This window comes from Nicotiana tabacum, chromosome 9 (assembly GCF_000715075.1).
Source record: "Nicotiana tabacum cultivar K326 chromosome 9, ASM71507v2, whole genome shotgun sequence".
NCBI classification, from domain to species: domain Eukaryota; kingdom Viridiplantae; phylum Streptophyta; class Magnoliopsida; order Solanales; family Solanaceae; genus Nicotiana; species Nicotiana tabacum.
In genome coordinates this window covers 124,633,982-124,655,831 of record NC_134088.1, presented here as the reverse complement: position 1 = coordinate 124,655,831, position 21,850 = coordinate 124,633,982, and the positions used below count along the sequence as shown (strand labels likewise).

The 21,850-nt window shown below is 38.2% G+C and overlaps 2 protein-coding genes across 9 annotated transcripts; both read left to right on the top strand.

The window, feature by feature from the left end:
- Positions 1-913: 913 nt before the first annotated feature.
- Positions 914-5,714, top strand: LOC107788662 (putative plastid-lipid-associated protein 12, chloroplastic). The gene is made up of 11 exons (XM_016610360.2): positions 914-1,240; positions 2,083-2,136; positions 2,373-2,447; positions 2,944-3,063; positions 3,341-3,532; positions 3,694-3,777; positions 3,873-3,965; positions 4,614-4,667; positions 4,762-4,841; positions 5,066-5,173; positions 5,429-5,714. Exons 1-11 carry the CDS (start codon positions 989-991, stop codon positions 5,514-5,516), a joined length of 1,200 nt encoding a protein of 399 aa, XP_016465846.1. The 5' UTR covers positions 914-988; the 3' UTR covers positions 5,517-5,714.
- A 1,452-nt stretch (positions 5,715-7,166) lies between these two features.
- On the top strand, positions 7,167-10,980 carry LOC107788661 (DEAD-box ATP-dependent RNA helicase 41-like). Of its 8 annotated transcripts, none has more exons than XM_075222248.1 (3): positions 7,167-7,259; positions 7,377-7,462; positions 7,874-10,980. In XM_075222248.1, exons 2-3 carry the CDS (start codon positions 7,420-7,422, stop codon positions 9,412-9,414), a joined length of 1,584 nt encoding a protein of 527 aa, XP_075078349.1. In that variant the 5' UTR covers positions 7,167-7,259; positions 7,377-7,419; the 3' UTR covers positions 9,415-10,980. The 8 variants fall into 8 exon arrangements, 4 of the variants coding, with proteins under 4 accessions (XP_075078349.1, XP_075078348.1, XP_075078350.1 ...); XM_075222247.1 differs by having other exon boundaries at positions 7,208-7,270; positions 7,383-7,462; XM_075222249.1 differs by having other exon boundaries at positions 7,216-7,259; positions 7,383-7,462.
- Positions 10,981-21,850: the final 10,870 nt, after the last annotated feature.

Sequence of the window (21,850 nt, the reverse complement as noted above, 5' to 3'; positions counted from 1 at the left end):
CCCACAATTTTGTATGAAGACAATTCAGCATGCATAGCCCAATTGAAGGGAGAATTTATAAAGGGGATAGGACAAAGCAAATTTCACCAAAGTTATTTTTCACACATGATCTTCAAAAGAATGGTGATACCAATGTGCAACAGATCTGTTCAAGTGATAATATGGCTAATCTGTTCACCAAATCTCTACCGACGTCAACCTTCAAGAAATTAGTGTACAAAATTGGGATGCGAAGGCTCAAGGATGTGAATTGATACTCTCATCAGGGGGAGTTAATACGCGTTGTACTCTTTTTTCCTTACAAGATTTTGTCCCACTGGGTTTTCCTTGCAAGATTTTTAACGAGGCAACCAAAAGGCGAATTTCTAAACATGTGTACTCTTTTTCCTTCACTAGGATATTTTTCCCATAGGGTTTTTTCCTAATAAGGTTTTAACGAGGCACATTATCTATGGACATCCAAGGGGGAGTGTTATAAAAAAAAATTAAATTTTGGTGGATGTCTACTCTTCCTCCATGATTTTCTCAAATGTTTAATGACATATTCAATGACATATTTCTATACTTAATGACATATTCAATGACATATTTTTCTTCACTTTTCATGCCTATATAAAGGCCTTGTAATAGATAAGAAAATACACACAATTGAAGAAGAAAATCTCTTCCTTCTCTCTATCTCCATTCCTTGTTCATGTTTTACTAACTTGCTTTTATTTCATAACAACATGTCTTGTTCATGTTTTACTAAGTTGCTTTTATTTTATAACAAAAACATAGTTTTTGAAAAATACAAATAAAGGAACTATTTCTCTAGATATTGCCATGGCCTACATATGCCACGTGTGTAGCCAAGAATTCTCCACGTCGACAAGAAAATCCCAATAATAGCAAATCAAATATGAAAAATCTTGAAAAAGTTCGTTGAGGCTGTCCTTAACGGTTTATTGTCACTCACACAAACACCTCCCTCCAAAATTCTCAAACAATGGCAAGAATGGAAATTGGTAATTTGGGTCTTCGATTTAGGCCTCAAATTTCCATAAATTTAAGTAGAAACAATTATTGCAAGCAATTTCTTGGTCAGAAAAAGCAAAACAAGAAGAGAATTCTGCTATGCTCTGTTGTAGACCAAAAAGAAGCCAAAGTTTCTTCATTTAGTAATGAAGAAAATGCTCTAATTGAAGCTCTTATTGGTATTCAAGGTCGTGGTCGCTCTGCTTCTCCTCAACAACTTCAAGTCAGTTCACATATTTTTCCCAATTCTTTATTTTTTTTCTTCTGAATTTTACTTCTAACTCTGCTCTATTTAGTATAGATTTTGAAGCGTTTATTGATATACGTGAATTATGAGTTTGTTTGAACTTTTTTGATCCACTTTTATTTTATTTTGTATGATAACAACATGAGTTGAGCTTAAATGGAGAAGTGAGGATTCATGTAGCCGACCTCAACTTGTTTGGGACTAAGGCGTAGTTATTATTATTAATGTAGTTTATTAAGGTGATAAGATAATACAATGGGCAGTCCGGTGCACGAATCATCCCGCATTCACGCAGGACTTGGGAAAGGGCCGCATCCCAGGGTGTGATAAGATAGTATAATGATAGATTATAATATGGATATCATATAATACTCCATTTTTTCATTTATATGGCGTAATTTGATTAGGGGCAAAGTTCAACAAAGAAAGAAAGATGTTTGGCACATATAAATAACCTTTAGAATTTATGGTCTTTTATGACATCTCTATGGCTACAAGACCATGTCATCAAGGACAAAATGAGAAATTTAAAGTTGAAGAGTTTTCAAATATAGAAACGTGTTAAAGTTTTTGGAATTTACCAAAAATTACAGAATGTCATATAAAATGGAATAGAGGGGAGTACATGGATTATGAAATGGAGTTAAATAGAAGCAAACTTACCCATATAAATGAGTTATGATTTCTTTTTAATCTTAATCTTTTAGGGGTTATTTGGTGCAGCCATAGGATAATATAGTGATATAATGCAAGAAATAAAAATACACACGATTGTCAGGTGAGATTAATAATTTGAAGTAATTTTTATGACTATGCAGGAGGTTGAACGCGCTGTTAAAGTTCTTGAAGGATCGGATGGTGTTTCTGAACCAGTGAGTATTATTTTCGGTGCTTTTGCTTTCATGAGTTTGAGAACTCATTAGACTTGTTAATTCTTATACCCTTGTACCCTTTTATTAGTTTCTATACAATAATCTTAGCTGTATGTGAAGGAAAAGTTCTTCTGCAATTTCCAGTTGTGCAATGTGTGACTAAGGAAAAGAAATTTTGACTTGAAAGTTTGCCGCTAAACTTTCCTTGTGATGTTGAAATTTGTTAACATATATAGACAAGCTCGAGTTTGATTGAGGGTCGGTGGCAGCTGATGTTCACGACTAGGCCAGGATCAGCGTCTCCTATTCAGGTTAAGTGCTGTACCTTTTGGTTTGCTATACCATTGACTGTCTACATTTATGTCGTTGATGACAAATTTCAGGCTAGAAAGTTCAAAAGAAGAAATAGTGGTGAACATTGATTTCACTGAGATGCTAAATAGCTGTATATCGTGATATGGATTCTGGACCTAACCATTCATAAATCATGAACCCAACAACATATTAAAGTAAAGCGACGTTACAAAGTTCACTATGACAGGAAACCTAGATTATTAATCGTATCTAATGGGGCTGAATTGAGCGCTACAATGGAATATAAGCATTTGAGCTAATTTGTTCTTTTTGTATGAAAAAATATGAAAGAGTTTTAATTAGTTAACCTTGAGCTTGCATTATAAAGCCAGCAAAAATTTTCTATGTATTCTTCAGGACAAATGATAAAAAAGAACAGATTTTATAGCGATAATGAGGTTTTTAAATAGTCATTTTTCCTATCCGAGCCTAATCTTGAACACCACTTTGCAGAGAACTTTTGTTGGGGTAGATTCATTCAGTGTATTTCAAGAAGTGTTCCTTAGAACGAATGATCCACGTGTATCCAACATCGTAAAGTTTTCTGAAGCAATAGGTGAGCTGAAAGTAGAGGTATGAATCTTTTATCCTATTTTCTTGAATAACTATGACTTTGTTCTAAAGTTTACAGAAAAACTCAATGCCTGTCCTATCAAATTTATTCCATTTCTGCTCAAACTGTAATATTTTTATTTTGGTGGGTGAAGCGCGCCGCCTTGTTTGGGGGGGGGGGGTTGTTAGCGGAGGAGACGCTGCAAAGATTAAAAAGAAGAAAACATCCAAGTAGAAAGTAATGTGGTTCTTTGATATTGATATCTTACTGAATATATATATCTTGTTTTTTCTTCAGGCACTTGCAACAATCAAAGATGGAAAACGAATCCTTTTCCAATTTGATAGAGCAGCCTTTTCATTCAAATTTCTACCCGTCAAGGTTCCATACCCTGTACCTTTTCGACTTCTGGGAGATGAAGCTAAGGGCTGGTTAGACACAACGTATTTATCCCCATCTGGAAATCTCCGTATTTCAAGAGGAAACAAGGTAGGAGAGCATAATAATTAGCTCATGATCGTCTTTGCTATTCCTCACTGTTATATGATATACGTGATGCATATTAGCCAGTAAGCTATATCTCACAGCTCCTTTTTAACGGGTAATCAGTTAAGCGTTTAAGGTCCACAAGCTATACTGCTATAGTGCAGGGAACAACATTTGTGCTGCAAAAGGAAGCTGAACCAAGACAAAAATTGCTTTCATCAATTTCAACGGGTACAAGTGTTGAAAAGGTACAAATGTTACTTTTCGGTGAAGATCATGCTATAGATAGTCGACGATCCTGTAATGCAATTTGCTAATAATTTTCGTGCTGTGAAATTAACAGGCGATTGAGGAATTTATTTCCTTGAACCAAAATGTAGCAAATCCTGAATTGGAACTCCTTGTGGGAGAGTGGCAAATGGTATGGAGTTCACAGGTATCTGTCCACTCAAACTTTTCTTCTCCTTTCGAATTCTAAAAGTTTGACAAATGGAAAAGCACACCATTCTAAACTTGCTTATGAATAAGACTGATGTTCACTAGGTTAAACAATGCAATTTATAGCACATGGAAACTGTAGTATCTGATTAGATACAGTCTAATAGAGCGCAACAAATGAGTGCCGACACGAACAGTTGAAAGAATGAGATAGATAGTGAGATTTTCCTCCTCAATAGCTATTCTGAACGTGACAAAACCCAAAATTTTGAGAAAGACAAGGAAATGATGTAGGTGGCTGTGCAACTAAGCAAAATGGACTTCTGAACCTGACAAAGATGATCGATATTATGTTAAGAATTTTACGTTAACACTATTCTAAGACAAGATCTTTACCTCTTAGAAGAACATAAGTAGGTTGAGCTGCTGCAGGGCTAAGTTAAAGCCTATCACAAATGAAGAAAAGATAAGTTCTACCCCATTGTTTTATTGTCAGCGGCTTGAGGCTTTTAAAGTAGGGCATTACATATGCTTTTAAATATGCTAAGTAAAGCTCTTCTTGTGAATTAAGCTTTCACTCATTAGCGCCTGAGTTGTTCGTGAAAGCTAATTCAGCCATATAATTATTGCGTTCATTCCTTGTCAGGTTGAGACAGATAGTTGGGTTGAAAATGCTGGCAATGGTCTCATGGGCATGCAGGTGCATAAGACTCTTCATTCTTCTCTTATGTCTGCTGCTTTAGTATCGTTACTAATTCTGTTTTATACTGAATTTATGATGTTCTTATTTTTAGATTGTCAAACCAAATGGACAGTTGAAGTTCCTGGTTGAGATATTCTTCGGGATTAGGTTCTCCATGACTGGAAAATATGAGTAAGTTCCCTGGTAAATGCCACTCGCAAATGGTTGTCGTCTCCAATCAAATTAATGAAGCAATGCTAGCTATAGAATCTGAGGATATTAAGATTTTCATTAAGAATCAACTGCTAGGTTCTGATGCCACGCGCCAATACTTCTGTTTCTGGCATACGACATTATGAAGTTAAAACTGCTAGGTTCTAATGTCATTAAGCTTAATAGCTTATCTTCTAATTCAGGAAATCCGGTAGTAACACGTACGATGTCATAATGGATGATGGAGCATTCGTGGCCGGAATATATGGAATTCCAGTTGAAATGGAAAGCAAGTTCACCATAGAAATACTGTAAGATATCTATTGCAGAGATAACATTGGCTTTCTAACTATTTTACCTGAACTTTGTCATCGATCGTTAGTTTAGCCGAGGGTCTATCGAAAACAGTCTCTCTGCCTTCCCAGGGTAGGAGTAAGGTTTGCGTACATACTACCCTCCCCAGACGCCACTTATGGAAACTCACTGGGTTTGTTGTTGTTGTTGTTATTGTTTGTCATCGATCGTTATGCTTAATAAATCCTGTTATTTCCATTTGTATACTGCAGATATACCGATGACAAGATCAGAATTTCACGGGGCTACAACAAGATTCTCTTCGTCCATGTACGCGTAGATGGATCCAAAAAGAAGTGATCAAGAGTTGTATACGCAGATTAACGCCAATTTGTTATGTTAAAACTTTAAATCATAATCAAATCTTGTCAAACTGTAACTTATATTCAAATTGTTCATACAATCAAAACTGCTATATGCCAAAGGATCTCTAGTAGCAGATGTTTATAGGGTGACATCCTCTTATTAAATTTAGTATACCGTTAGATTTAATGAGTATGCGAACAAAGTTTCACATTGGTAGCTGAAAAGATTGGGAGTCTACCTATAATGTAGGGATCTTTTAATGGTGTGAGCCCTTTTGGGAAAAACCGTTCGAGTTTGGCCAAAAGCGGACAATATCATACCATGTTAGGAGTATTTTTTGGCCGTTTTAGCCCATCACGAACTTCGTCATTGGCAGATGGTCTTGTTGTGCTCTTAATCATCAGAAATACATTCCAAAATGCAGTGTTTGACCCCTTTTAGTTTGTATTTATTGCTGAGTGATTGCTCATTTATTTTGAAAGATAGTCGGGAAGCTTCTTCTCTATCAGCACAGACGAGAGATCACCACTTATGTCATTAATATAAACTCTTTTATTCATCCTTTACCTTTTGCCATTCGAACCTCAATTGGATGGTACAGAAAATAGTCTCTGACTCAGAGGATGTTTGGATTGGTTTATTTTAATTGCTTATTGACTTTTAAGCACTTTTTTAGTTTGTGTGGTGTTTGACAATGATAAAAAGTGCTTAAAAATAATTACTTTTAGGCATGAAAAGTACAAAAATAAGCCAAAAGCCAAAAGTTGGGTATTACCAACTTATGACTTTTGGCTTTTAGCTTAAAAACTACTTTTTAAAAGCCAATCCAAACATACTCTTAGTGAGTATTTGGATTGGCGTATTTTAAGTGCTTATTCGCTTTTAAGCACTTTTCTAGTTTGTGTGGTGTTTGACAATGATAAAAAATACTTAAAATCACTTACTTTTAAGCATAAAAAGTACAAAAATAAGCCAAAAGCCAAAAGTTGGATATTAACCAACTTATGGCTTTTGGCTTTTAGCTTAAAAACTACTTTTCAAAAGCCAATCCAAACACCATCTTGACCTAATGTTGTATACTTGTATCTATAATATTCCTCATTTCTTTTCCTTGAAAAAACTAAGCACATCCGGTTAATTGATAAAAGTTTATATATGAAACACATGTCGTGTGTATATTGCTTTTGTATAAACATCATGTCTAAATTAGTTTTTTGTTCTCCCATAACTAGGCAAATAACAAATGTGGTGCACATGTGGACAAACTAATAAATATATAAATAATGATATTAACCTATTAAATGTTGGGATCTTTACACAAATAGCGATATAAATTTGTTTTTTACTTTTTCTAATTGGTATATATAGGTTATGCACTGAATATATTCAATTATACATATATTATACATAAACTATATTTATATTATACATTAATTTTACATATATTATACATAAATTATATTTATATTATATATTTGTTGATTATTTTTAGTTTAAACAGTTGGGAGAACGACTATTTAGGTTAATTTTGCTAAAATGTTAACCTCCTATGTTAGGATTCTTTTGTGTTTTATCTAAAACAAAGGGGTTATAGCGATAATTCCCAAACTTAGCTCCACTTCCAACCCGAAAGGCCCAATCTAAGATCCGACAACCCGGAAAACATATATAGTTCCCGATTGCCCCAGAAGCTGAAAAAAAGGAAAAAAGAATCGTTATTAGCAATCCAGAAGAGAAGTACGTTCTTGGTCTGTAGATTTTTTAGTTTCTTCCAATTTTCCCAATTTTTCAATCTGCATGATTTGGAATTTTTTTTTCTTCGAGTTGGTTAATAGTATTTTCTAATTTTACAAGACTCAGATTTATTGAGGATCTTCGTACTTGGAGTATTTGAGCCATGGAAAGCTCGGTAGCTGCAGAAAATGATAGTAATGCCGCAGGTAATTTCCTAACAAACCCGAAATCGTTTTTTTCTTAAAAAATTTGTTCATCAGCTTTAGTTGCTGAATTAGCGTAGCAATTACCAATTAGGGGATTCTGCTCCTTGACTATGTGTTGATAGGCTTACTTATTGGAAGCAATTTACTGTTAAAGATCTTGAGTTGAAGCTTTGTGTGAAAGTACTATGGCTAACATTAGTCTAACAGAAAGAATGTAAGGAAATGCTGTAAAGGTTTGAGATTTCAAGAGAAAGCTGCAAAATAAGCTGAAAAGAATACTATACAGCTTCTTTTTCCTTTTTCTCTTTTGGTTATTTGTTGGTAATTGTTTTACCCTTTTATTCGTATGATGATGTTAGCAAAAGAATGGTTTAAGTGCTTATGGGACTGCTGCTTTGATGTCTGTTTCAGAGGATGATGTAAAGGAGAGGTGTTGGGACCAAAGGGAAGCGTTAGCGGGCGAGCCTCGATGTGTTATATGTGGCCGCTATGGTGAGTACATTTGCGATGAGACTGATGATGATATTTGCAGCTTGGAATGCAAAGGTATATTATTGTCGCGGCTTGCAATATCGCGGCAACCAACTGCTCGTCCATGTCCTGTGAAGTTACCAGCAACTGATGAGTGCTATTATGTTAGGGATAATGATAAATCTGAAGTGAAACCACTAACAACTGACCAGACTGAACTTTTGAGAAGGAAACTTGATATTGTTGTGAAGGGAGACACTACACCACCTCCCGTCTTGTCATTTGCTTCCTGCAAGCTACCTCAGAAGCTTCTCGAGAATATTGAAGTTGCTGGTTATGAAATGCCAACTCCTGTCCAAATGCAAGCAATTCCTGCTGCTTTAGCAGGGAAAAGCTTGCTTGTTTCAGCGGAGACTGGTTCTGGTAAAACTGGCTCGTTTCTAATTCCTATAGTTTCTCGATGTGCAAAAGTTAATGAAGAGCATTTCCAAAACCAGCAGAAACCATTAGCTATGGTTCTCACACCTACTAGAGAACTCTGCATACAGGTAGAGGATCAAGCCAAGGTGCTAGGGAAGGGTTTGCCCTTCAAAACTGCATTGGTGGTAGGTGGTGATGCCATGGCGGGACAGCTCCACCGCATCCAGCAGGGAGTGTCTTTAATTGTGGGAACTCCTGGAAGGCTCATTGACCTTTTAACGAAGCACGAGATTGAACTGGATACTATTTCAATTCTTGTTCTTGATGAAGTAGATTGCATGCTCCAAAGAGGTTTCCGTGAGCAGGTGATGCAGATTTTTACGGCTCTGTCTCAACCTCAAGTTTTAATGTATTCTGCAACAATTCCTAAAGAAGTAGAGCGGATGGCAAGCTCAATGGTGAAAAAGGTCACTGTCATCTCTGTTGGGAAGCCAAATAAACCTAATCAGGCTGTCAAGCAGTTAGCGATTTGGGTAGACTCGAAGCGGAAGAAGCAAAAGCTTTTCGATATTTTGATGAGCAAGCAGCATTACAAGCCACCAGTTATTGTATTTGTAGGTTCTAGACTTGGAGCAGATCTCCTTTCTGAAGCAATAACAGTTAGTACAGGGCTAAAAGCATTGCCAATTCATGGTGAGAAATCAATGAAGGATAGGAGAGAAATTGTAAGGTCATTTCTAGTTGGAGAAGTTCCTGTTATTGTGGCCACAGGGGTGTTGGGTCGAGGAATCGATCTGTTGACTGTGAAACAGGTTGTTGTGTTTGATATGCCAAATTCCATCAAGGAGTATGTGCACCAGGTTGGAAGGGCATCTAGAATGGGAGAGGAAGGTACAGCAATTGTCTTTGTGAATGAAGAGAATAAGAAATTGTTCCCCGAGTTGGTTGAAACTCTTAAAACATCTGGTGCTGCTATTCCACGTGAGCTTGCTAATTCACGGCATTCTGTTGGCTCTTTCTCTGCTGGCAGAGGTCAGAAAAAACGAAAACATGGTTTCTGACGATGTTGGTCTCCCTTCCTCTTCCTCTACATGAAGCTCCCCATACTAAGAATTAAGATGCTTATCCTCTCGAACTCTCCTCTACTGCAAATGATCTGCCATTACCCCAACTGCTTCTTAGACCTGCTTGTCAAATTGTCGAAGACATGGTATGTAGGCCCGTGAGTATTTATACATGTGTATATTGTGTAGTGTGCACGCATTGCATCTTATGATTCTTCTCGTGCTGAAAGGATGCTTCTCATTTGAAAAGACCTGGTGAACTGAAAACCAGCCCTGGAACTTCAATTATTTAGCGATGGACATGTAGGGCGCACTCCTCAAAGCTTAAGAACTTAAATGTAGCTGAATGCGATGTTGAGGGAATGCTGCAGTTCCTACTCATTCTTTGGTTGATCTCTTCGGCCTTAAAAGTCAAGAGGATATAATGTTTTGGCGATGCTTGGTTATATCTGCGGTTGGACTGGTAAGCTTTCACCTTAGTAACTGCTCACTGAAAGTCTTAAGTGTACATGACAGTTTTGGTGAGGTATATATTGTTCACCAAATATTATCGTCATTGATTTCCTTAATGAGTATATAGCATTCTATGCATGACTTGACAGTTTGCCTTACAGAGCACAGACGCCTTTGCCTGTGTTTTCAAGAATTAGAAGAATTCTGCTAAGCAAGACTGCAAGCGGTGTTTAATAATGTGAGTTAAACAGCATATTGTAAATGTTGGCAGGCAACCATCTACTTGTCAACCAGGAGGAGGAAGCAGCGAGAAAAGGAGGAGATTTGGAGGTGACTGTTACTAGTAGAGAACTCTTTAGTTTGAGACAACTCTTAGTAGTTGAGAACTGTTTACTATATTCATATCACTCAATTTTCCCGGTCAACATATAGATCCGCAGGCGGATACATGAGCAAAGTCACCATTTGCTATGATGCTTGAAGTTGCTTGCGATTTGATCCCTTACAATAGGAAGCATCAAAGAACATTCCTCACCATTTAATAACATTGAAAGATCGTTCCAGAGAAAATGAAGGAAGGCTTCGACAAATTCTATCACATCTACTGCATTTTATTTAACTAAACCTCTTAAAGCTCCTGTATAAATTTCTTTAACATGTGGCTTAATGGGCTTGATATCTTGCAAAACATTAGGGATCATGTGTTAGACCTCTAATGTTTTGCGAGATATCAAGCCCATTAAGCCGCAAGTTGGAGAGATTTATACATGAGCTAGAAGAGGTTTAGTTAAATCGTAAATCTCGTACAACCTAGATGTGAAAGAATTTATTGAATAATTTTCTCTTGAAGGATCTGTTAGAGTTAATTAAATGGTCAGACTGTGTTCTTTTATGCTTGCTCTGATCGAATTGAATGTCTTTTCCAAGCATGAAAACGATTGGCATCTTTGTTTGTTTATTTGCCTGAAGATCTATATGTCGACCAGTGACATGCAAATATGTAAAAAAACATTAACCTAATTACCAATTTCCCTCTACCCTTAGAGGGGTTTATCTAGAGTGCCTTCCCTGCAGAGACATTATAAGAAAACCAAGTTCTTTTTTATTTAACCATCTTGTATCCAAAGCCTATTGACGGGAGTAATTTAAATTTGCGCCGGGTAGACTCACGAAGAGAGTAAAACAATCTTACCAAAAGTAAAAAAAAGAATAAGAAAATTGAGTTTACTTGCCCAGAAAACGTAAAATCAATATAGTCGGTCATCTCTATAACAATCATCCTCTATTAATATATTTCACTATAGAAGTCTATTTCATTAAAATTACAAATTTTAATTTTCAATTAGTTTTAAAATACGTATATATGTGCTTTAGGGAGTGTATTTCTTTAAATACAAATACAACCAGTATTAACAAAATATTAGATTTTGTTTTTAAAAAAATTAATGAATGAAACGTGAACATTTTTTGAGATTTTTAATTTAAACAATTTATTTTCTTTTATTAACAAATGACTTTTTGCCTAACTGTCTATAACATCCAAACAAGATTTAAAGATCAAATGCTATTATAAGAGTATAACACCATTCAGTATAATGACCAAAAAGTATCCTTACGATAACGTTATTATAGAAAGGTCTAATTGTAAAATGTAGTGTGCAACAACTTAAAGATAAGGCACTACATGAATTTCTATTTTATGGCCTTGAAACGCCAAAAAACGAGGAACAATCATGATAAATCAATGACTGTTGTTCATGACCAGACCCGAATCGCCTAAAATTTTGGGATCCCATCAAAAATTACCTAAGGAACAATAGTAATTGTCTCGTCATGACCGTTTCTCGTTTTTTGGCATTTTAGGGCCATAAAATTGGAATTCCGCCTGATTCCTAAATTTTCGTGTGTTATAGCCCACGCCATCAGCATGGGTCCAGGCGACCGGATCTGAATCGCCTAAAAATTTTCGGCCCATAAAAAACCACCTAAAGAACAATAGTCCTCGCCATGACAATTACTCATTTTTGGGGCCATAAAACTAGAACTCTGCCTGATTCCCAGAATTTCATGTGCTATAGCCCACGCCATCGGCATGGATCCGGGCGACCGGACCCGAATCGCCTAAAATTTTGCCGGCCCGTCAAAAATCATATTAGGAATAATAGTCATCGCCTCCTACCCGATTCCTAGATTTTCGTGTGCTATAACTCACGCCTCCTGCATGGGTTAGGGCGTTCAGACCCGGATCACCTAAAATTTTGCCAACCCATCAAAAACGGCTTAAAGAACAATAGTCGCCACCTTGCCATGTGCGTTACTCATTTTTTGGCGTTTTAGTGCCATAAAACTGAAATTCCGCCCGATTCTCATCTTTTCGTGTGCTATAACCTAAAATTTTGCCGGCTCATCAAAACGACCTAAGTTACTATAGTCAACGCCTCGCCATGACCGTTACTCTTTTTTTTGGCGTCTTAGGGAAATTAAACTGGAATTCCACCCGAGTCCCAGATTTTTGTGTGCTATAGCCCTTGCCTCCTGCATGGTCCCGTGCGATCGAACCCGGATCGCCTAAAATTTTTGCGGCCCATCAAAAATGATATAAGGAACAATAGTCAATGCCTCTCTATGACCGCTACTCGTTTTTTGGCATTTAAGGCCATAGAATTTGAATTCTGCCCTATTCCCGAATTTTCGTGAGCAATAGCCCATGCCTCTTGCATGGGCCCGGGCGCTCAGACCCGGATCGCCTAAAATTTTATCGACCATAAAAATAACCTAAGGAACAGTAGTAACTGCATCGCCGTGAACGTTACTCGTTTTTTGGCATTTTAGGGCCATAAAACTGAAATTCCGCCCGATTCCTAAATTTTCGTATGCTATAGATAACAGCTCCTTCATGGGCCCGATGCCCGGACCCGTTGTCACACCTCCTTTTTTTCGAGGGGTAGGGAATGAGAAGTTTTTTCAATTAAAGTGACATTATTCGAAATGGGATTATTTATTTGATTCAGAGTCGCCACTTGGAATAATTTATGATGTCCCAAGTCACCGGTTTATTTTAAATCCCAAATCGGAAAAATTTGACTCTATTTCTGGTCTGCGAACACAGAAGACCGGGCAAGGAATTCTATTAACCTGGGAGAAGGTGTGAGGCACTCCCGAGTTCCGTGATTTTAGCACGGTCGCTTAACAATTAATACCTGACTTAATTATCTGATTTATTACATGTCTACAACCTATTCTGCATTTTTTACTTTTTAACCGTTTTAATTATTTTTATCCCTTTTAGTATTTATGAAATTTATTTGAACAAGTCATGATGTCGCACACTCGTTGTTATGGTACATATTGTAAATCACGCCACATGAAACGTACTCGTGATTCACAACATGTTTATTTTAATTATTATTATTATTTTAAATTGAAGTCAAGTCACGTGAAATGCACACTTGAGTTGAGATTTATGTATCATGACTATGCCACGGGAACCATACCCATAGTCACGATGATTTATTAATCACGCCTAAAACATGCTATAAATATTTATGACTCTATCTTCCTAAACTAATTTGATATTATTGTGAAAGCCATAGATTATGAAATTTATTTGTGGATGATATGTCTTAATTGCTAATGGATCATTTAGGACTTGATGACCAAAAGGCTCTTTCAATTCATCTTATAATCTATAGAAATATGTCCCAACTGATAGTAATACATTAATTAATCCAATCGTTCTTATCAGTAAAAAGTTATTCCTAAAGCCCAATCATTTCATGTGAATATCCAACTCATCTTTCAAGATATTAGTGTATGGCCCAATTAGAAAATAATTCATTTACCAATTAAGCTTTGAGCCCATATTCTTTGCACTAACAATCATTCCAAAATAACGACACAAGTAAAGCAAAACTCACGTCTTAACACCAAAAGAATTAACCAAGGAATTCAAGGCATGCTAGTTAACTAAAACTAAAAACAGTAAGCAACTAGGCTAAAATATCCGTCAAAAATAATATGTGAAATAGTACACCAATCGTGAATCAATCCTTAAGCAAAACAGGGGAAAAAATATATTCAAACTTATAGCAAATATAATATGAATTGGAATCCGAAAACTGGAGAACAAGAAATGGACCTTTCAATAGCTAAATATTCTTCGGTACAACAGGAACAAAGCTCTGCTGGACTTTTGTACGAATTAACCACAACCGAAAACGGTACCAAGAACCTCGACGAAACTTCGAACCTCGACTGAACTCTTTTGTTTTAGTGTTTGGGTAAGTTTCAGCTGATGGTTCATGGAAGAAGATGAGGTGTTAGGTGTTGGTTTTCAATTGGAAATTTAGGCTGGATTTTCGAAAGAAAGAGGAAGAAAGAATGACACGAATAAAAATTTCCTTAGCGTAGGAGAAACAAAAAAATATATTTCTCTCAATTCCCTCCTCTCTATTTTTTTCTCCTTCTCACTTTTCTTTTTTCCTTTCTCTCCTATTTATAGAAATAAATTCAAATTTTTTCAGATTTCATTTTCTTTATTTTTATTTTTCTTTATTTTTTAATTAAAAAGAATTCTCACTTCCCATTTTTCTTTTTTTTTTAAAAAAAAATAAAAAAAATTCCCCACTTTCCTTTACTTTTATTTTTTAATTTTCCATTTTTTACTTTTATTATATTTAAATTCTCACTTTTTTTACTTTTTTTTATTTAATTTTCACTTACTTTTATTTTATTTTTTTAAATTTTCAGCTACCTTTACTTTTATTTTTTAATTCCAACTTTCTTTTACTTTTTATTTTTAAAATTTCCACTTTCTTTTACTTTTATTTTTTTTAATTTTTCACTTTCTTTTTCTTTTTTTATTAAAAAATTTCCACCTACTTTTACTTTTATATTTTTTTAATTCTATATTTCTACTTTTCCTATTTTTTTAATCCCATATGAAAAAATAAATAAAAAAAATATTTTAAAAAAAAATTCGATTTTTTTAATTTATTCTATTTTAAAATAAAAATAAAAATAATACTATTAGTAATAATTGACCTATTAAATTATTATTAATTTTTACCCTATATATAAAAATAATGTAACAAAGCTAAAAATATATATTCAATTTCTGAAAATATTTACATAGTAGAAGGGGATAAAAATTCAAATATAGTCAAAAATTAGGTGTTCACACCCGTATCACCTAAATTTTTGCGAGCTGATCAAAAATGACCTAAGGAATAATAGTTACCTCCTCGCCATGATCGTTATTTTTTTTGGGTATTTTAGGGCCATAAATCTGGAATTTCGTTAAATTCCTAGATTTTCGTATGCTATAGCCCACGCCTCATGCATGGGCCCAGGCGACCGGACCTGGATCGCCTAAAATTTTGTCGGCCCATCAAAAATGACCTAAGGAAAAAAGGTCACTGTCTCGCCATGACTATTACTCATTTTTTGGCGTTTTAGGGCCATAAAACTAGAATTTCGCTTGATTCCTAGATTTTCTTGTTCTATTGCCCACGCCTCCTGTATGGGCCTGCGGCGACTAGACGTGAATCGCCTAAGACTTTTTTGGCCCATCAAAAAAGACCTAAGAAAAAATAGTCATTGCCTTGCCATAATTGTTCCTCATTCTTTGGCATTATAGGGCCATAAAATTAGAATTCTGTCTGATTCCTAGATTTTCGTGTGCTATAGCCCACACCATTTGCATGGGCCTAGGCGACCGGACCCTAGGTCGCCTAAAATTTTGTCGGCCCATAAAAAATGACCTAAGATACAATATACATCGCCTCTCCATGACCGTTACTCTTCTTTGGCGTTTTGGGGCCATTAAACTAGAATTCTGTCTGATTCCCAGATTTTCCTGTGCTATAACCCACGCCTCCTGCATGGGCCTCGGGCGCCGGGATGTGGGTAGCCTATAATTTTGCCGACCCATAAAAAATGACCTGAGGAAAAATAGTCACCGCCTCGCCATTACCGTTCCTTAATATTTTGGCATTTTAGGGCCATAAAATTAGAATTTCGCCCGATTTCCAGATTTTCGTGTGCTATAGCCCACGTCTCCTGCATGGCCTAGGGCGCCTAGACCCGGATCGCATAAAAATTTACTAGCGCATCAAAAATGACCTAAGAAACAATAGTCACTGCTTCGCGATGACCGTTACTCATTTTTTGGAGTTTTAGGGCCATAAAACAAGAATGTCGTCCGATTCTCAGATTTTCATGTGCTAGCCTCCTGACATGGGTCCGGGCGAAAGGACCCAAATCGCTAGAAAATTTTCAGGCCATCAAAAAATACCTAAGGAACAATAGTCATCGCCTCGCCATGACCGTTCCTCGCTTTTAAGTGTTTTAGGGCCATAAAATTGGAATTCCGCCTGATTTTGAGATTTTCGTGTGCTCCCATGCCTCATGCATGGACCCGTGTGACCGGACCCGGATCACCTAAAAATTTTCTGGCGCATAAGAAACAACCTAAGGAACAATAGTCACTGCCTCTCCATGACCGCTACTCGATTTTTGGCATTATAAGGCCATAAAATTGAAATTCCGCCCGATTTCCGAATTTTCATGTGTTATAGCTCCGTCACCTGCAAGGGCTCGGAGCTCGAACCCGTATCACCTAAAATTTTATCGGCCCATCAAAACTGACCTAAGGAACAATAGTCACCGCCTCTCCATGACCGTTACTCATTTTTTGGCGTTTTAGGGTTATATAACTGGCATTCAGCTCGATTTTTAAATATTTGTATGCAATAGCCCATGCCTTCTGCATGGGCCCCGGCGCCATCGCCTAAAATTTTGTCAGGCCATCAAATACGACCTAAGGAATAATAGTCACCGCCTAGCCATGGCCGTTACTTATTTTTTGGAGTTTTAGGGCCATAAAACTAGAATTCTGCGAGATTTAGAATTTTGCGTGCTCTAGCCCACGCCTCTTGCATGGGCCTAGGTGACCTAGGGCGGCCGAACTCGGGCCGCCTAAAATTTTGCTGGCCCATAAAAAATAACCTAAGGAACAAGGGTTGCCGCCTAGCCATGTTACTCGTTTTAGGGCAATAAAACTAGAATTTTGCATGATTCCTAGATTTTCGTGTGCTAGAGCCTACGCCTCCTGCATGGGCCAAGGCAGCCAGACCCGGATCACCTAAAATTTAGTTGGCCCATCAAAAATGACCAATGAAACAATGTCACCGCCTCGTCATGACTGTTACTCATGTTTTGGCGTTTTAGGGCCATAAAAATAGAATTCTGCCTGATTGCCAGATATTCGTGTGCTATTGCCCACTGGCCTGGGCACCCGGACAACCTAAAATTTTGCTGGCCCATGAAAAACAACCTAAGGAACAATAGTCACCATATTTCCATGACCGTTACTCTTTCTTTGGTGTTTTAGGGCCATATAATTGGTATTTTGCCCCATTTTAGATTTTCGTTTGCTAGAGCCCACGCTACTTGCATGGTCCGAGCTCCCGGACCCGGATCACCAAAAATATTGCCTGCCCATCAAAAGCAACCTAAGGAATAATAGTAACCGCCTCGCCATGATCGTGACTCATTTTTTGATGTTTTAGGGCCGTAATACTAGAATTCTGCCCAATTTCCAGATTTTCGAGTATTATAGCCCATGCCTCCTGCATGGTCCTGGGCGCCTAACCCGTATCGCTTAAAATTTTGCCGACCCATAAAAAACGACCCAAGGAACAATAGTCACCACCTCGTCATGACCGTTACTCATTTTTTTGGCGTTTTATAGCCATAAAACTGAAATTCCGTACGATTCCCAGATTTTAGTGTATTATAGCCCACACCTCCTACATAGTCGCAGGAGACCGGACCCGAATCTCCTAAAATTTTGCCGGCCCATCAAAAACGATCTAAGGAACAATAATCACCGATTCGCCATTACCGTTACTCATTTTTAGAAACTTAGGGCCACAACACTAAAATTTCGCCTGATTCTAAGATTTTTGGTCCCGGACGGCCGGACCCGGAATGCTTAAAATTTTGCTGGGCCATGAAAAATGACTTGAGGAACAATATTCACTGTTTTTCCATGACCGTTGCTCTTTTTTGGCATTATAAGGTCATAAAAATAGAATTCCACCCGATTTTTAAATTATTGTATGTTATAGTCCACGCCTCCTGTGTAGGTCCAGGCGCCTGTACCCGGATCGCCTAAAAATATTTTGGCCCATAAAAAATGATCTAAGGAATAATAGTTACCATCTCGCCATGACCGTTACTCATTTTTAGGCGTTCTAGGGATATTAAACTGGAATTCCACCCGATTTCCGGATTTTCGAGTGCTATAACCCACGCCTCCTACATGAGCCCGAGCACCCGGACTCGGATCGCCTAAAATTTTGTCGGCCTGTCAAAAATGACTTGAGGAACAATAGTCACCGTTTCGCTACGACCGTTACTCCTTTTTTGGCATTTTAGGGCCATAAAAATTGAATTCCGCCTAAGTCCCAAAGTTTGGTATGCTATAGCCCACGCCTCCTGCACGGGCCTGGGTGCTCGGTCTTGGATCACTTAAAATTTTGACGGCCCATAAAAAATGACCTAATTAACAATAGTCACCGACTCGCCATGACTATTACTCGTTTTTTGGCATTTTAGGACCATAAAATTAGAATTCCACCCGATTCTAAATTTTCATGTGCTATAGCTCACAACTCATACATTGGCCTGGGTGCCCGACCCGGATCGCTTAAAATTTTGTCAGCCTATTAATAACGACCAAATGAACAATAGTCACTGTATCTCCATGACTATTACTTATTTTTTGGCGTTTTAGGGCCATGAAACTGGAATTTTGTCCGATTTCTAGATTTTCGTGTACTCCCACGCCTCCTACATGAACCCGGGCGACCGGACCCAGATCGCCTAAAATTTTGCCGGCCTATCAAAAATAACCTAAGGAATAATTGTCATCCCCTCTCCATGACCGTTACTCATTTTTTAACGTGTTAGGGCAGTAAAAATAGAATTCCGCCCGATTCTCAGATTTTTGTGTGTTAGCCCACGCCTCCTACATGGGCTCGGGCGTCCGGACCCGAATCACCTAAAATTTTACCGACCCATAAAAATGATCTAAGAAACAGTAGTCACCACCTCGCCAAGACCGCTACTCGTGTTTTGGCATTTTATGGCCATAAAACTGAAATTTCGCCCAATTCCCATATTTTCGTATGCTGTCCACGCCTCGCCATGACCATTACTCATTTTTTGGCGTTTTTGGGCCATAAGACTGGAATTCTGCCAATTTCCAGATTTTCATGTGCCATAGCCCACGCCTATAAAAAATGACCTAAGGAACATTAGTCACCGCCTTGCCATGACCGTTACTCATTTTTTGTCGTTTTAGGGTCATAAAACTTAAATTCCGCACGATTCTCAGATTTTCGTGTGCTATAGCCCATGCCTCATGCATGGGCCCGGGAATCCGGACCCGGATATTCTAAAATTTTGTCGGCCCATAAAAAATAACCTAAGCAACAATAGTAACCACCTCGCCATTACTGTTACTCATTTTTTGGCAACACAGGGCCATAAAACTGAAATTCCGTCCGATTACTAGATTTTCATGTGCTATGGCCCACGAATCCTGCATGGGCCCGGGCGACCGGACCCGAAACGCCTAAAATTTTGGAGGAGCATCAGAAATGACCTAAGGAACAATAGGCACCGCCTCGCCATTACCGTTACTCATTTTTTGGCAAAGAGTAACAATTGGGCCATAAAACTGAAATTCTGCCCAATTTCTAAATTTTCGTTTGCATAACCCATGAATACTGTATGGGCCCAGGCGACCAGACCCGGAACGCCTAAAATTTTTCCGACACATAAAAAATATCATAAGGAACAATTGTCACCGCCTCGTCATGACCATTACTCATTTTTTGGCAATTTAATGTTATAAACTAGAATTACGTCTGATTCCTAGATTTGCGTGTGCTATGCCTTATGCATGGGCCCGAGCGTCCGGATTCGAATATCCTAAAATTTTGTCAGCCCATCAAAAATGACATAAAGACCAATAGTCACCCCCTCGCCGTTACAGTTACTCTTTTTCACGTTTTGGCATTTTAGGCCATAAAACTGGAATTCCGCCCGATTCCTAGATTTTCTTATGTTATTTGCCCACGCCTCCTGTATGGGCCCGGGCGACCAGACCCGGATAGCCTAAAATTTTTCCTATCAAAAATGAAATAAGGAACAATAGTCACTGTCTCGCCATGACCCTTACTCGTTTTTTAGCGTTTTAGGGCCGAAAAATTGAATTTCTTCCCGATTTCCAGATTTTCATGCGCTATAGCCCACACCTCCAGCATAGGCCCGGGCGCCGGGACCTGGATCGCCTAAAATTTTGTCGACCCATAGAAAATGATCTAAGGAACAATAGTCACAGCATTGACATGACCGTTACTCATTTTTGGCACTTTAGAGCCATAAAACAGAAATTTTGCCTCACTCCCAAATTTTCGTGTGTATAGCTCACACCTCATACATGGGCCCGTGCGCTCGGACTCGGATCGCCTAAAATTTTGCTGACCCATCAAAAACTACCTAAGAAAAAATAGTCACCGCCTCGCTAGGATTGTTACTCGTGTTTTGGAATTTTACGGCCATAAAATTAAAATTCCGCCGGCTTTCTAGATTTTCGTGTGTTATAACCAACACCTCCTGTATGGGCCCAGGCGCCCCAACTTGTATCGTCTAAAATTTTATTGTTCCTTCAAAAACCACCTTAAGGAACAATTGTAACCACCTTGCCATGACCGTTACTCATTTTTTGGCGTTTAAATGCCATAAAATGGAATTCCGCCCCATTCTCAGATTTTTATATGCTATAACCCACGCCTCCGGTATGGGCCCAGGTGACCGGACCCGGATCACCTAAAATTTTATCTGTCCATCAAAAATAATCCAAGGAACAGTCGTCACCGCCTCGCCATGACCTTACTCGTTTTTTGTCGCTTTAAGGCCATAAAATTGGAATTCCGCCCGATTCTAAGATTTTCTTGTGCTAAAGCCCATGCCTCCTATATGGGACTGGGCGCCAAGACCTGGATAGCCTAAAATTCTACCGTCCTATCAAAAATGACCTAAGAAATAATAGTCATCACATTTCCATGATCGTTACTCGATTTTTGACATTTTAGGGCCATAAAACTGGAATTCCGCCCGATTCCCAGATTTTCGTGTGCTATAGCCTCCTGAATGGATCCGGGCAACCGGACCCGGATCGCCTAAAATTTTATTGGACCATCAATACGACCTAAGGAATAATAGTCACTGTCTCGCCATGACTGTTACTCATTTTTTTGGGGCTTTAGGGCCACAAAATTAGAATTCCGCGTGATTCCCATATTTTTATGTGCATAGCGCACGCCTCTTGCATGGGGTCGGGCGCCCGGACCCGGAACGCGTAAAATTTTGTCGACCCATAAAGAATGACCTAAAAAATAATAGTCACCACCTCGTCATGACCATTACTCATTTTTAGGCATGTTAGGGCCATAAAACTGGAATTCTGCCCGATTTCTAGATTTTTGTGTGCAATAGCCCACACCTCATATATGGGATAGGGCCCCCAATCCCGGATTGCCTTAAATTTTGCCAGCCCATAAAAATGACCTAAAGAACAATAGTCAACATCTTGCCATGACCGTTACTCATTTTTTGGCGTTTTAGGGTCATAAACTATAATTTTGCCTGATTCTCAGATTTTAGTGTGCCCATGCCTCCTTCATGGGGCAGGGCGCCCGAGCCCGGATCGCCTAAGATTTTATAGGCCCATCGAAAATGACCTAAGGAACAATAGTCACCACCTCGCCATGATCGTTACTCACACTTCCTGCAAGGGCTCGGGCAACCAGACTCGGGTCGCCTAAAATTTTGCCGGCCCATTTAAAATAATTTAAGAAACAATAGTCACCACCTCGCTAGGACTGTTACTTGTTTTCCGGCATTT